Source organism: Mya arenaria, chromosome 16, assembly GCF_026914265.1.
Source record: "Mya arenaria isolate MELC-2E11 chromosome 16, ASM2691426v1".
Lineage (NCBI taxonomy): Eukaryota > Metazoa > Mollusca > Bivalvia > Myida > Myidae > Mya > Mya arenaria.
This window is the reverse complement of record NC_069137.1, coordinates 42,725,400-42,742,045: the sequence shown is the minus strand read 5'-3', so window position 1 is coordinate 42,742,045 and position 16,646 is coordinate 42,725,400. Positions and strand designations below refer to the sequence as shown.

Genomic DNA, 16,646 nt, shown 5'->3' with positions numbered 1-16,646 from the left:
ACGATATAAATTTGGTGACCAAATATGGACAAATAAGGGGTCACCACGTGACCAGTCCTGGACAAATGGCGTTGCGTCATTTATTTTTGAGGCGTGATATAACTGAATTACCTCATTTTCGAAATCCGCCAATAGATTCTTGTAATCCTGCGTCTCCTGATTCCCTAAAGATTCATTCCACACCGCTCCTGCCGTGATTCTCAGAGAACCTCGTATCTTAAACCGCGCGCCACTATCCGTAGTCGGCGCTTGCGTCGTAGGCGTTGTAGGCGTCACGCTGCTTGTTGGTGTAACAGTGGATGACGACGTCGGTGAAATGGTTGACGTTGAAACGATTGTAGTTGTCATAACACTTGATGTTGATGTTGGTGGACTTATTGAAGTCGTTTCGACTGTTGAAGACGACGTTGGTGTAAAAGATGACGTCGATGTTTGAATAGTTGAGGTGGTTTCCACTGTCGACGTTGGTGTTATCGAAGTAGTTTGCATTGTTGACGACGACGTGGGTACAACTGAAGATGACGTTTGTGTAACTGACGTAGTTTGTACAGATGACGTTGAGGTTGGCATAACCGACGTAGTTTGCATTGTTGATGTCGACGTTTGCATTACAGACGTAGTTTGCATTGTTGACGTGGACGTCGGCATAACTGACGTAGTTTGCATTGTTGATGTCGACGTTTGCATTACAGACGTAGTTTGCATTGTTGACGTGGACGTCGGCATAACTGACGTAGTTTGCATTGTTGATGTGGACGTCTGTACAACTGACGTAGTTTGCGTTGTTGATGTGGACGTCGGCATAACTGACGTAGTTTGCATTGTTGATGTGGACGTCGGTATAACTGACGTAGTTTGCATTGTCGATGTGGACGTTGGTATTACAGAGGTAGTTTGCATTGTCGATGTGGACGTCGGCATAACTGACGTAGTTTGCATTGTTGACGATGACGTTGGCATAACTGACGTAGTTTGCATTGTTGACGAGGACGTTGGCATAACTGACGTAGTTTGCATTGTCGAGGTAGACGTCGGCATAACTGACGTAGTTTGCATTGTCGATGTAGAAGTTGGCATAACTGACGTACTTTCTACGGTTGACGTCGGCATAACAGATGTAGTTGGCATTGTCGATGTTGACGTTGGTATAACAGACGTAGTTTGCATTGTTGATGTTGACGTCGGCATAACTAACGTGGTTTGCATTGTCGATGTAGACGTTGGCATAACAGACGAAGTTTGCATTGTCGAGGTAGACGTAGGCATAACTGACGTAGTTTGCATTGTTGATGTGGACGTCGGCATAACTGACGAAGTTTGCATTGTTGACGAGGACGTTGGCATAACAGACGTAGTTTGCATTGTCGAGGTAGAAGTCGGCATAACTGACGTAGTTTGCATTGTTGATGTGGACGTTGGCATAACTGACGAAGTTTGCATTGTTGATGTGGACGTCGGTATAACTGACGTAGTTTGCATTGTTGATATGGACGTTGGCATAACTGACGTAGTTTGCATTGTTGATGTGGACGTCGGTATAACTGACGTGGTTTGCATTGTCGATGTGGACGTCGGCATAACAGATGTAGTTTGCATTGTTGATGTTGACGTTGGTATTACTGACGTAGTCAGCATTGTCGATGTGGACGTCGGCATAACAGACGTAGTTTGCATTGTCGATGTGGACGTTGACATAACTGACGTAGTTTGGATTGTCGATGTAGACGTCGGCATTACTGACGTAGTTTGTGTTGTCGACGTGGACGTCGGCATAACAGATGTAGTTTGCATTGTCGATGTTGACGTCGGCATAACTGACGTAGTCTGCATTGCTGATGTGGAAGTTGGCATTACTGACGTAGTTTCCATTGTCGATGTGGACGTCGGCATAACTGACGTACTTTCAACTGTGGACGTCGGCATAACTGACGTAGTTTGCATTGTCGAGGTAGACGTCGGCATAACTGACGTTGTTTGCATTGTTGATGTGGACGTTGGCATAACTGACGTACTTTCGACTGTGGACGTCGGCATAACAGACGTAGTTTGCATTGTCGATGTGGATGTTTGCATAACTGACGTAGTTTGCATTATCGATGTGGACGTTGGCATAACTGACGTAGTTTGCATTGTTGTTGTCGAAGTTGGCATAACTAACGTAGTTTGCATTGTTGATGTGGACGTTGGCATTACTGACGTAGTTTGCATTGTTAATGTGGACGTTTGCATTACTGACGTAGTTTGCATTGTTGATGTCGACGTTGGCATAACTGACGTAGTTTGCATTGTTGATGTGGACGTTGGCATTACTGACGTAGTTTGCATTGTTGATGTCGACGTTGGCATAACTGACGAAGTTTGCATTGTTGATGTGGACGTCGGCATAGCTGACGTAGTTTGCATTGCTGATGTGGACGTCGGCATAACAGATGTAGATTGCATTGTTGATGTTGACGTCGGCATTACTGACGTAGTTTGCATTGTTGATGTGGACGTTGGCATTACTAACGTACTTTCAACTTTGGACGTCGGCATTATTGACGTAGTCTGCATTGTTGATGTGGACGTCGGCATAACTGATGTAGTTTGCATTGTTGATGTTGACGTTGGCATTACTGACGTAGTTTGCATTGTTGATGTGGACGTTGGCATTACTGACGTACTTTCAACTGTGGACGTCGCCATAACTGACGTAGTTTGCATTGTCGATGTGGACGTCGGTGTAACAGTTGTAGATGTGGATGGCGGCATTACGGACGTACTTTCAGCTGTTGACGTCGCCATTACAGACGTTTGCATTGAAGATGATGACGTCGGCATAATAGACGTAGTTTGCATTGCTGAAGTGGACGTTGGCATAACTGACGTACTTTCTACGGTTGACGTCGGCATAACAGACGTACTTTCTACGGTTGAAGTCGGCATAACAGATGTTGTTTGCATTGTCGATGTGGAAGTTGGCATAACAGACGTACTTTCTACGCTTGACGTCGGCATAACTGACGTAGTTTGCATTGTCGATGTAGACGTCGGCATTACTGACGTAGTTTGCATTGTCGATGTGGACGTTGGCAAAACTGAAGAAGATGACGTCATTGTTACAGTTGAAGTCGGCGTCATTCGAACTGTAGTTGATGTCGTTTGTCGTACTTCTGAAATGATATCATGTCTCAAAATATTGAACATACGGTAACTTAAGAGGTTATTGATATGCAACTTAAGTCAATCTTATGGTCAACCTACATCGATTTCATTAACTGTATTCACAGCTTTTGTATACCACGTGATAAATTGCGTCATAAATGCTACGTTGGAAGGCAATATTTTGATTTGAATTTTTTTAAACAACGATAACTTCATTTTTTTCTTCACCATTTTAAATTAAACAAAGCGCAGTCTACGCAGCTTACGGAGCCATGTCCTAGGTCTTTACCAGAATTTGATTGAGAGTTTAGTTTCTTTAAACACTTTGACAAACCTTTCACAAAACGGCCGTCTGACGGAGCACTGACAAAACATGATTTTGGAAACAGGTTTGTCGAAGTGTTTGATGAAACTAATGACTTTATCAATTTTCAGTAATACACAAAATGCGGGGCTATTTAAGCGGCATATACTGCCCTTTGTTTCATTTAAAATGGTAATGTAAAAGAAAAGTTATCTTTGATTTAAGTCTTCATTTAAAGCAATATGTTTCCTTCCGACGTAGCATATATGACGTAATTTATCACGTGGTATACACACACTGATTCACTGTATTGGTTGTTTATTAAATAACTTGCAATCCGATACGCTACATCTAACTTAGATCAAATCAAGGCCAATATTGAATACCATCCCAGGTTTTAACAAGCATCACTTAACAAAATGAATAAAAAGTAAATATTTACAACAATTTAGTGGCAGGCTGAAAATTCAAAATTATTTATTCGCACATTTTCGCAACCACTTATCGCATTTTCGCATTTTTTGCGCAGCCATCTGGCGCATTTCGTCCCCATTCACTTTGATGAAATTCACATTTTCGCATAGAAAACACGAAAGGTTGCTACTTTAGTGTAGGCATGCTATTTAACTCCGCCAATTGGTGATTTACGCATATTCAGTAATGAGCCATCATAGTGAATATCTGTTAAATATAAATATCTCAATGGTTTAAATTGAAGGCCAGCATAAACTTCGATTGCATGACGTCACAGATGATGTCATTAGTGATTACATTGGCGTGGATAACGATTTAAACATAAACTAATTATACGTCACCTGCTACGTTTATAGATGTTTGATCAACAGTAAGGTTTCCAAACCCTCCTGACGTCACACCTGTCTGCAAGGCACTCGTGACATCACCTTCGGAAATTGGTTGTGTGACGTCATCTTCGAAGTTCATGGAGAAAGAGACAATCACGCTTCCTTGGCTGAATAAAAATATTGTACGGATTAAGAAACAAACAGGATTTCTGATTATACTATTAAAACTATAGTAAAACATTTTAAATCTATATATAACTTTCTTCACAACATTTTATAAAAAAATAAACAGTCAAAACTCACTATCTCGAAGGCGTCCGCACCTCGGAAACTACTTCGAGGAATCGAACATTCGATTTAACAGAAATACAAAACATGTCTAATTAAACCCAAATCATTCGAAAAAAAATCGATATAAACAGAAAGTCGAGATAACAGAGTTTGACATAACGAGTTTTTACTGTAATGTATCATCGATAAATAAAATACCTGAAGCGAATGTTTGTGATGCCTCTGAATCGAGTTCCCAGGTCAGGGTTGGCTGCCATCAGCGTTTGCAACTGCAAAGAAAAATTAGGACCAAAATGTTAAGTTTATTCATTTACGGAAAAAGACACAACGTTATTGTTCGAGGATAAAATGATAATATAGGGGAAATATTAATTTTAAAGGAAAAAACATCATAGAAAGAAATATTTTAAATATATGCAAACACAGATTTAATAGTTACATTTACAGCATATAATCATAAAATAGAATATGCATGTATTATATAACACATTAATGACCATGAAAAAAGTGTCACGTCCCAAAGTTTCCAAAAAAGATATCAGTCAATTTTAACATTGCGACATTAGTTATAATTTTCATATAAATATATACAATATTTGTTTCGTCCGGGTTTTTTTTAATTTATAATGCATATGATATTATGTCCTGGATTCTTAACTTAAAATTATTGTTTGCAAAGGTTTTTCGAATTCAAGAATTAAACAGTCAATTTATGCTCAATTCAAATCTTGTAGAATTACTTATGAAAAACCCTGTTGAAAACACTTTATCGGTGGAAGTGGAAATTTATATAACCTTGAGTTCGATGTCGTCGGCAAGTTCTTTGTATTCTGCCGACGTCGTATTTTCAAGCGCTTGTGAGTATTGGACGCCAGCCGTTATCCGCAAACTTCCGTCCATTCGAACCATTCTTGGAGCTGGCGTCGTTGTAACAGATGACGTCATAGGTATGGATGACGCCATTGACGATGACGTCGGTGTTATGGTTGGCGTCATTGAGGTTTTCGATGACGTTGGTTCTGTAACTATCGATGTCGTTGCCATTACACTGCTTGAAGGTGATGGTGTCGATTCTGTTACTGACGTCGATGACGCCGATGTAATATATGAAGTCATCAATGTGGATGATGGTGAACTTGTTGCAGTCGACGTTGGTGTGAATGACGTATCTGATGACGTCATACTGATGGATGGTGTTGATGTAATGACTGGAGTAGAAGTGGTTGTCGATGCATCCATGACTAAAATGTATGAAAGAAAATTATGTAAATCAGTTTTCTAGTAAATAATTGCGTTTGCCATAAACACAAACAAATATCATAATTATCTTTGAAGTCTCTGTGACAAAAATACAAGACTAACTGAAAAATTTATTCCTTATATACGATCCTGCACCAGAACATAATGTACAATATCATAATCGATTAAGACATTACTCATTGCTGTAAAAAAATAAAAGGAATATAGTTTGAATTAGCCGTTTTCGGTAAATGTAACACCAAGATATTAAAAATTATTGTTGATTTTATGTTATGTTTAATGATCTATTTGTTTTAAATATCAAATACTTCATACAATGGTATAAGTGCTTAATAAGACCCCTTTTATTTAAAGAAGTTGATCTAACAAATCCAATATATATCATATTGACTGGCTATGTCGAAGTCAAACGGACCTCGATATAACGAACATTCGATATAACCAAATACATACAATGTATAACTGAACAAAAAGAGCTCGACATAACCAAAATGTCGTATACATATACAGTCGAGCCCCATTGGCTCGAACTCGTTTGGCTCGAAATCTTCGTTAGCTCGAACTACATGTAAAGGACCGGTTTCTCAATACTGAAGGTAAACCATCCCGCATGGCTAGATTTTCCTAAGGCTCGGAGTATTTTCGCCGGTCCCTTTATGTTCGAGCCAACGGGGTTCGACTGTATATTTAGTTGCATACCTTCGTGATAAATTTGGTCAACGCTTAACAAGCCCTCTGAGTCTGAGAACAAGGACTCGTTGTTTGCAGAAACGAACTTTTCAGTGACCATCTGAGGTGTCAAAGACCCAGGCGTGTCTTCCATCAGCGTTATGACGTAATCCATGTCCACAGATGATTGGTTGAAACTGTAAAAGGAAGCACAGTTTAAAACGAGGCTTGATTAAAATCGCGGCTGAAAACAAAGCTAATTTCATAACGTGGCTAGTTTTAGAAAAAAAATCCAAGCGTTTTAAACACATGATTTGAGAGGAGAAAATAACATTTACAATAAAAAGTGTAAATAGCTTAAATGACGCTAGCTTGTCAGGGGAGGTCATTGTGTAGGAGTTTGTTAAAGGCGTTATCCCACGAGAATGCCTTGCAATGGAAGCAGACAGCCATCATGTTCCGTGAACATATGTGAAATGTGTCCCTTTAAGTTAACAAGCTACATTACGACTTGGCTGGCGCCATTTGTATTTCTTGTCCTAATGTTAGTCATTTTTATTGTATTTTTTATCTCCGTTACACGAAATGTTTCATTACACATTACAAGTACATACCTAAAGATGACGTCAGAAAATCCGACAAACCGCGCCGGAAATGACGGTGATACATCGAACACAGATTTAACCTTGAAATAAATAACACAATCTTTAATAAAAGTTCCAGCAACTCATTACTAGTATGTTTGTATTTGGTAATTGGTAATACCAAGAAAATATTAAGTTAATATATAACAATCTTGCGATTAATATCACATACATTAGAAATTGAAACTTGCAGATATACTGGTATTTCGAATAAATAGCAAATGTTAATGTTGTTAATAAATATGGAAAAAGACGAGTTTCTCTTTTTGTTTTGTACACTTTGCGATTTACAAAGATCTAACACTCTGGGCTCATTTTTCATCCTGGCGAGCCGTAAAAAAATGTGGTGAAAGTTTATCTTATCATTCACCGATAAAAACTGTTAAATGTAGCTAGAAACATTATTTAAACTTTCGACTTCTGGGCTTGTCCTTGCATTTTCCATTCTATTATTGGAAAAGTTATCAACAGGTAATCTTATGGTCGTTTGCACATATAAATGATTTGATTGATAAATATCAATTTTTGGATACATATTGACCCGTCAATACACATATTGGCTAACTAAAGCTCATATTTATATGCTCAATAAAATGAACAAACAACTCACCATATTTGTCATTCTTGTTGTAAGCTCTTCATAGGCAGATGACGTCATATAGTAGAGATCATCAGACCACGTGACGCCTGAAAGTATGCGCATGCTTCCGCGGTACATAACTCGCCCAGGAGATGGCGTCGTTGTTGCTGGGGTGACGGTTGACGTTGGACTAACGTATGTTGATGCTGATGACGTGGTCATAGTTGACGTAGGACTAACGTGTGTTGATGTTGATGACGAGGTCATAGATGACGTCGGACTAATATGTGCTGATGTTGATGACGAGGTTATAGATGACGTAGGACTAACATGTGTTGATGACGTCGTAGAAGATCTAACACTGACGTCACTTGAAAACGACGTTGTTGCTGCTGACGTCATTATAGAGTGTGACGACGTTGTTTCTCTTGACGTCATAACAGAGTGTGATGACGTTTTCTCCATGTCACTTGTGGTCAAAGATGTTACTGATGTCTGCAACGAAGTTGGACTGACACTTATCGTTGATGTTGGCTGAATTGAAGAAGAGTTCGTTGCAATTAGAGTGGTTGCCATTTCTGAAGTTGACGACACAATCACCGTTGATGTTGGTTCGATCGATTTTGTAACATCAATCGATGTCGATGTTATCAACATAGAGGTTGAAGAAGTTCCAATAGTTGATGTATGTGATGAAGACGTCAATGTGTCACTAGACGATGTACTTGAGGATGTCTCGTGTATCGAAGTCATTGATGACGTTGAAGTCATGGAACTCGTTTCAGATATTGAAGTTGAGCTCATAACTGATGTAGATGCTGATGTAGAATCGGTCGAGGATGCAACCGATGTCGCTGAAGACGTCGATCCCGTTATTGAAGACGTCATTAGACTAGAGGAGGTTTTTGTCATCTCTGATGATGATGTTGGAGCAATTGCTGATGATGTAGATACGGCTGTTGCCATAGAAGTGTGTAAACCTGATGTCGACGTAGCTGATGTAGTTGTATAAGTGTCTGTTGACAATGACGATACTAATGACGTCGTTGACGTAGCAGAATGCATTGACGTAGAACTAGTTTTAACTACTGACGTTGACGATAAAACTGTGCTTGTTGGTGATGTTGTGTCAACGCTTGAAGACGTCGCAGATGATGTCATAGCTGTTGATTGTGAAGTTGCAGTAGTACTTGATAAAGGTATTGACGAGGTTTCAGACGGGGATGGCGTCATTTCTGTTGAAGTGTACGGCGAAGTTGACATAGATGATGAAGTCGGAAAAACGCTTGATGATGTCGGTGAAACGCTTGAAGATGTCAGCGAAACGCTTGATGTTGGACTCGATTCAACGCTTGATGATGTCAGTGAAACGCTTGACGATGTCGGAGAAACGCTTGATGATGTCGGAGAAACGCTGGATGAAGTCGGAGAAACGCTTGATGACGTCGGAGAAACGCTTGACGATGTCGGAGAAACACTTGATGATGTCAGAGAAACGCTTGACGATGTCGGCGAAACGCGTGATGTTGAACTCGATTCAATGTTTGATGATGTCGGAGAAACGCTTGACGATGTCGGTGAAACGCTAGATGTTGAACTCGATTCAACGCTGGATGGTGTCGTCGAAACGCTTGATGACATCGGTGAAACGCTTGATGATGTCGGAGAAACGCTTGACGATGTCGGAAAAACGCTTGAAGATGTCGGAGAAACGCGTGATGATGTCGGTGAAACGCTTGATGACGTCGGAGAAACGCTTGATGATGTCGGAGAAACGCTAGATGATGTCGAAATAACGCTTGATGACGTCGGAGAAACGCTTGATGATGTTGGAGAAATAATTGATGACGTCGAAATAACGCTTGATGACGTCGGAGAAACGCTTGATGACGTCGAAATAACGCTTGATGATGTCGGAGAAACGCTTGATGATGTCGGAGAAACGCTTGATTTTGAACTCGATTCAACGATTGATGTTGAAGTCGATTCATCGCTTGATGATGTCGGAGAAACGCTTGATGATGTTGGAGAAATGCTTGATGACGTCGAAATAACGCTTGATGACGTCGGAGAAACGCTTGATGATGTTGGAGAAATGCTTGATGACGTCGAAATAACGCTTGATGACGTCGGAGAAACGCTTGATGACGTCGAAATAACGCTTGATGATGTCGGAGAAACGCTTGATGATGTCGGAGAAACGCTTGATTTTGAACTCGATTCAACAATTGATGTTGAACTCGATTCAACGCTTGATAATGTCGGAGAAACGCTTGATGATGTCAGAGAAACACTTGATGTTGAACTCGATTCAACGCTTGATGATGTCGATGCTACGCTTGATGACGTCGTGTAGAAGCTAGTTGACGTAGCAAGAACGCTTGATGAAGTCGAAGAATCAGTTGATGATGACGATGCAGAAACACTTGATAACATCGTTGTTACGCTTGATGATGTCGGCGTTGTGTTTTCTGGCGTTGACATCGGCGTTGTGTGATTTGTCGTTTGCATTTCTGATGTATATGCTGAGGTTGATGTTGGTTTTATGTTTACTGACGTTGAAGACGGCGTTGTGTTTTCTGACGAAGACGTCGATTTTATACTTTCTGTGCTTGACGACGGTGTTACATAACTTGACGTTGCTATTGTCGCAGAAACCGATGTCGAGGACGTTGGTGCTATAAATGTAGACGAAGTCGATCCTTTTTGGGATGTTGACATTGACGATTGTGGTTGAGATTCGGTGGTTGACGACTGTGTCGTGGACATGGAAGATGGCGTCGGAGTTAAAGAGGACGCTTCAGATGTTTTCATTGTTGTTGTTGTGGATGTCCCTAAGACAGAAGCAGTGGATTTTGTGCCGTCATGTGAAGACGTCATTGTTGAAGCTTGGGAAGACGACGTAGATACATCCGTTGTTGTTGTAACAGTACTTGTACTGCTGTCAACAGAGCTACTTTGAACTGGTGTCGATGATATTGACGTCACATCAACGCTTGACGACGTCACTGATGAAGACGTCATTGACGTCGGCGAAACGGACATGGTTGACGTCATAGACTGGCTAGGCGACGTTGATTCTGATGACGCCATTGTTGATGTCGAAATTGACAAGGATGACGTTGAAGAACCATCGGTAGCAATTGAAGTTCCATTTATTTCAAACTGCGTGGTGTTATAGTAACCGTCTTTATCGACCATGTCTTGAAGCGCGTCATACAGTACGTCAAGTGCATTAACAGTGGTTTTCTGTGAAACGTCTTTGATTTCAAACATGACGATTACTTCATTTCCCTGGCTAGCCCTGCAAAATAAACGATACTTCTCACCGGAAACGCTTTAGATTACGAAGACAGATATACAGTCGAACCCCGTTGGCTCGAACTTATAGGGACCGGCGAAAATACCTCGAGACTCGAAAGATTCGAGCCAAGCGTGAATGGTAACCTTCAGTTTATAGAAATCGGTCGTTAACATCCAGTTCGAGCCAATGAGGTGTTCGAGCTAAGCGAGTTCGAGCAAACGAAACTCGATTAAAATCATAAGCATAAGTAAAGTTATTCGTGTCATTATAACCGACGATAAAAAATAAAGACGTCCGTGTCTATATAACCGACTTACATAAATGCAGTGATGAAAATATCCGCCGAGAAGCTGGTAGCGTTGAACGCACACTGCAGCTGTATGGAAAAGAACAAAGAACGATATTAATAATGTATTAATACAATGGAAACATCAGGAGCAGACCAATGAGGCTTAAAGGGACTAGACACCAGATGATACCATTGCAAAAAAAACAAGAAAATTGTCAATAACTAATATAAATCCCAAAGATAAAAGCAATATAAATCTAACCAATAATTTATATTCAATAAATGGCAGGGAAATACGATTTAATCAAAGGATGTGTCATCTTTGCAGGGTCGGTGTCAATTAGAAAGAAATCACCGGGGAATTAACCGGTTTAAATCCCAAAAGCATTATAAGTCTAGCACTTAATTGTAATAAAATGTATGAGCATAATATTTATCAACATATGGGTCAATTTTGAACAGAAAGTGAAAGCTTAGACAATAAATCACCGAGGTTTATACTTAAAATTATTTAAACCAAATGAAAAAAAAAATCAGCAACATAGATCTAGCACTTAATTGTCGAAGTAGAAGATTTATGAACGGTAACTTTCACATGATTTTTTAAACTCGTAAAAATGAGTATTCTCCCTTAGTCTGTCCGAAATGCTGTTTTTGTACAAACATAGTAGCATATATACTCTTTATACAAAATTGATGGTCAGTTTCATTGACAGAACTTTGTGAAAATTGTAATAGCATTGTTTACGAATTTAATACTTCTTAGGTAAAACATTGGGATAGAAATGTAGTTTGGACCGATTTTTTATAACCGTACTGACCCATAAGGTGAGATTGCTGATGAGCCCACGTGATGTCGGGGCCTCAAGGTCCGAGTAATCTTCAGACCAGGGTATATGAACATGCGCACGAGCCTCAAAAGTTGAAAACAGGGCTGGAAAAAAGAAGAACGAAATATAATTGATATTATGGGAATTTATTTCGGCGAGGATTATTAGTATTTTCCATGGCCGAGAGTGTAAGATAGGTTAATTCCGACCCGAGCGTAGGGTGTTTTGCGGAAACGAAGTTTACCGAGTTTCCGCAAAACACCCTACACGAGGGTCGGGATGAACCTATCTTACACGAGCGGCTATGGTAGATGCTTTTTCTCCCACCTCAGTTCAACAAAATTAAGTAAAAAATTATTTTTTTGCCGGAACTCTTTTGTGCTTAGTGAAAATAATTGCGTACGGATATGCAATAATTCGTGGTTGTCATGGATATTCGCGCAGTGATTTAGAGTATGTAAATGGTCTGATCGGTCTTTAAATATAGAAGAGTGAAGCATTATTTCTTGAAAGGTGCGTGAAAACTGTTTTCTGGTGACATTTGAAGCGAGAAATAATTAACTCGCGTTCTAAATATTGCCACCAGACAAGGTTTCCATGATGCTACTGACGACAGTCTTCAACAAGGCAAGTAATTACAATGTGGTGGCCATTAAAAGAAGTTCCATACGAGCATTTTATCTTCGCCCGTGGCAAGAGAAGAATTTCTAGCATGGTTAAATTAATGGATCTACTTATCTGAGGTGGGAGAATATATATACACGCACCATATCATATTAAAATCTATACCATACACAATGGAAAATGTCATACCTTTATCTGAACAAACGAATAGCCGATATTAAATAATTACCTACATGAACATGTTGTATATAATATGAGACATTCATCAATATATACATAAACAATACAAGATGACTTCCCATTTTTCTAAACAAACTAGTAGCTGACTATAAATACATAAACTAGTAAATATGTATAATAAGTCTTTCATCAATACGTACATAAACAATACAAGGTGAATTCCCCTTGTCTAAACAAACTATTAGCTGATTTTAAATACATGCCAGGCGCATAGCTGCCTAAACGCGAGTACGCGGCTGAATCCATATGATCTGACAAATAAAAGAAATCAGCCAAAGTTGCAGTACGCGTACTTGACTACATGATCTGAAAACTGTCCATTTTCCAGTACTAAATAAAGCACCTCAGAACGCACCAGATTGGACATGGTTTTCAAATTTTGCCGAGGGGGATTGCCCCCGAACCCCCCTAGCACAATTATGAATCCACATGAATAGAGGGCTAGCTACGCCCCTGCATACACATGTTATGTATTCCATAACCCATTCATCAATATGTACATGGACAATAAAAATGACTTCCCCTTTTCTAAACAGACTAGTAGCTGATTATAAATACAAACAAATGTGAAGGATACATCACCGTACGCTTCAAACTTCAACAACAGGTGAAATAATGATGATCGTTTGTCAATCATGATATGTTGCTTGTCAACACTGATTTGATTGTCAATAATAAAACATCAAACCATATCGAACAAAACCCTCTTGATATGCGTCAATAACCAATACAAAATAAACAACAATTAACATTTTGTTTTACATTGATCTGAAGTTCAGACATGCAAATTTTAATGTTCTTGCTGAAATGTTTAATGTCAGCAGACAGACCAGACCCTTAAAGTTGTACTCTCACAGATTTACCATTTTTACAACTTTCTTTATTTGTTTGTCTTGGAACGAGCCAATTTTTGCGATAATTTATGGAAACCAGTTATATAAGACTGTTGACAAAAATAAGATCGCAGATATTTATATTTAAGAACAAAAAATGATGTTTTATGCCGTTAGTTACGGTTTAAGCCATAAAAGATTAATTTTCGAACAGAAATATGATATTCTGCGATCTGATCTTCTGTCAGCATTTTTTATCACTGGTTTGCAGATATTTACGCAAAACATTTGCTCTTTCCAGGACAAAAAAAAAATACAAAAAAGTTGAAAAAACGGTATATCTGTGAGAGTGCAGCTTTAACGGAGCACATTATAGATTGATGCAAAAATAAATCATCATGTTTAACTCTTTTGAGATTAGTGAACAAAAAAAAACAAGATTTTGTCCGTGCGCCGATATTAACATGGTCCGCCAACGAAATATTTACGTCTGTGCGTCGGTATTAACAAGTACAGCCAACGAAGTATTTACGTCCGTCTGTGCGTCGATATTAACATGTACAGCCAACGAAGTATTTACGTCCGTCTGTGCGTCGATATTAACATGTACAGCCAACAAAGTATTTACATCCGTCCGTGCATCAGTATTAATATGTTCCACCAACGATCGAAGTATAAACGTCCGTCCGTGCTAATTGACTGAAATTTATGTGTACCGTTAATTAAGAACGAACTTTAGGTGCTTCGTCCAAACCAAATAGGGCTGATGTCATTATTACATAACTTAATTGCAAGTTTCCGTTGTTTGTTAAGCTAATTTCAAAGTTTATCTTAATAATCAGATTGTTACAGCCTTAAAGTTAAAAGATATACAAACTTGTACAGTGACATCATTTTTTAGCAGCTCAAAGAACAAATCTTTTCATTTGAAGCAAACTAGTTTACCCCATTGTTACAACAAGTGAAAACAAACGTCATTCCTTGATTGCTTTGTTACATATTTGCTGCAAAAAATGTTGTAGTCAAACAAATGAGGCAACATTTGAAATGAGATTAAGTAAACACTTAGGGCTTCAAAGATGCTACACAGCCACTTATAACCCTCCCACTATAGTTTGAGTCATAAGAAGATGCTGTGTTTACTTAAGGTCACTGAAAAGGTTATCGGGGAATGCACCCAATTAGAAACGGAAAACTTCCGAATCCGTAGGCTAAACACGCTGTGATAATTCGTACACAATCCATTCGTACCAGGTGCGAACACTATTGGGTACGGATCAAAAGGCGAGTAAAAGGCGAGTAATAACCACAAATTATGGATGATTAATGGTGGTCTACATACGATGGAAATGGTAATGAATGAAAGGCGTGGGGTAGTACGTTCGTTGAATACTTTTCTTCTAAAGAAAGCCGCCGATAGTATTGGTAGTAGTACGAAATAACCGTTTCTCACTAGGTGATTTAAGATAATCTATGATCAGTTCAGTTGGATAATGACACTGAAAAAAGAATTACGAATTGACGTTCACAAAATTCTGCAGAGGCAGTATTGATTAAACAGATAATAACAATCATTTGTTAAGCTAATATAAGTCGATTTACTCATATGTTAATAGTCATATTAAGGGTTTGAACATAAAAAGTATGTTTTAATCAAAATAATGCAAAGGATGTATTTAAGAAAAGTTGTTATATTTTTTGTTAATTTAAGAAAGATGGCTTTAGTTAGGAAATGACTTAAGATGGTTATGAATATCGGCCCAGCTGAGCTTCCTTTGTTTTTATACGTGTATGAGAATGACACAGTCTCATGGACAACCTGTACTCAGTCACCCATCTTTGATACTAATGTTTGAGGCTACCATAGTTGATTTATCCAGATGTCTTAGTAATTAATAATCAATAGACAAATTGCATTGCCCATGCCTTTCAAATAGTCACTCGATGTGTGCTACAATCATGAGTATGGCACTTGTGCATTTAACATTTAAAACTATGTATTATATGCTTTCAGGTGATTTACAGAGATTTATCAATGAAATAAAATTGGTATTTCACTGTTTCGAAAAGTAAAATATCACTTCGATTATAATAATTCACTGTAGTGAATGTTACCCCGCTCTCGGTTCCAAATCAAACGTCAGCGGGTACAGGGCTGGCACAAATTGTTTGTTTCAGTGTAAGATAGCAATATATTTCAACTCGTGAACACCAAAAAATGAATATTTCACTCGTGGCTACGCTACTCGTGAAATATAAATATTAGTGCCCACTCGGTGAAATATATAACGATCTTAACCTGAAAAAAACCAATAATTCTCTATATTTACACTCATGTATTAGCTTAAGAAGACACCCCAATCTAAGAGATTTTTCGCTTCAAAGCTGCACTCTCACAGATTGACCGTTTTGACAACTTCTTTTAAATTGTGTCTTGGAATGAGCCAATATATAGGATAAATGTCTGGAAACCAGTGATATAACATTGATGACAAACAATAAGATCGCAGTTTTTTTATATCAATATTCGAAAATTGATGTTTTATGGCTAAAAGCCTTACTAACGCTTAAAGAAAAATGAACTTTCCGGCAGTTAGTTTAGCAATTATAAAAAAAATGTGTTATATTGTGAATTATCTTATATGACGAAATTGAAGGCATTGAAGCCAAAACCAGCTTATTCCGAGAACTTAAAATTTAAAAATGTCAAAATTGTCGATCTGTGAGAGTGTAACTTTAAGTGACATGGTTTACATAAATAACACTAATTATAACCAATACTACTTTGGAAACAAGTGTTTTGAGTAGGTAGCATTTGACGAGTGTAATCT

At 38.6% G+C, this 16,646-nt stretch overlaps 1 protein-coding gene across 4 annotated transcripts in view; it reads right to left on the bottom strand.

The window, feature by feature from the left end:
- Positions 1-16,646, bottom strand: part of LOC128221245 (uncharacterized) — a 69,551-nt gene that overhangs the window by 12,905 nt on the left and 40,000 nt on the right. For all 4 annotated transcript variants that reach the window (XM_052929784.1, XM_052929786.1, XM_052929783.1 and 1 more), the window contains exons 4-12: positions 12,110-12,222; positions 11,317-11,375; positions 7,726-10,999; positions 7,086-7,156; positions 6,502-6,668; positions 5,338-5,783; positions 4,741-4,811; positions 4,264-4,418; positions 112-3,152 (exon numbers count right to left, since the gene is read on the bottom strand). In XM_052929784.1, the coding sequence (XP_052785744.1) occupies positions 112-3,152; positions 4,264-4,418; positions 4,741-4,811; positions 5,338-5,783; positions 6,502-6,668; positions 7,086-7,156; positions 7,726-10,999; positions 11,317-11,375; positions 12,110-12,222 (7,397 nt within the window). The remainder of the gene's footprint in view (positions 1-111; positions 3,153-4,263; positions 4,419-4,740; positions 4,812-5,337; positions 5,784-6,501; positions 6,669-7,085; positions 7,157-7,725; positions 11,000-11,316; positions 11,376-12,109; positions 12,223-16,646) is intronic.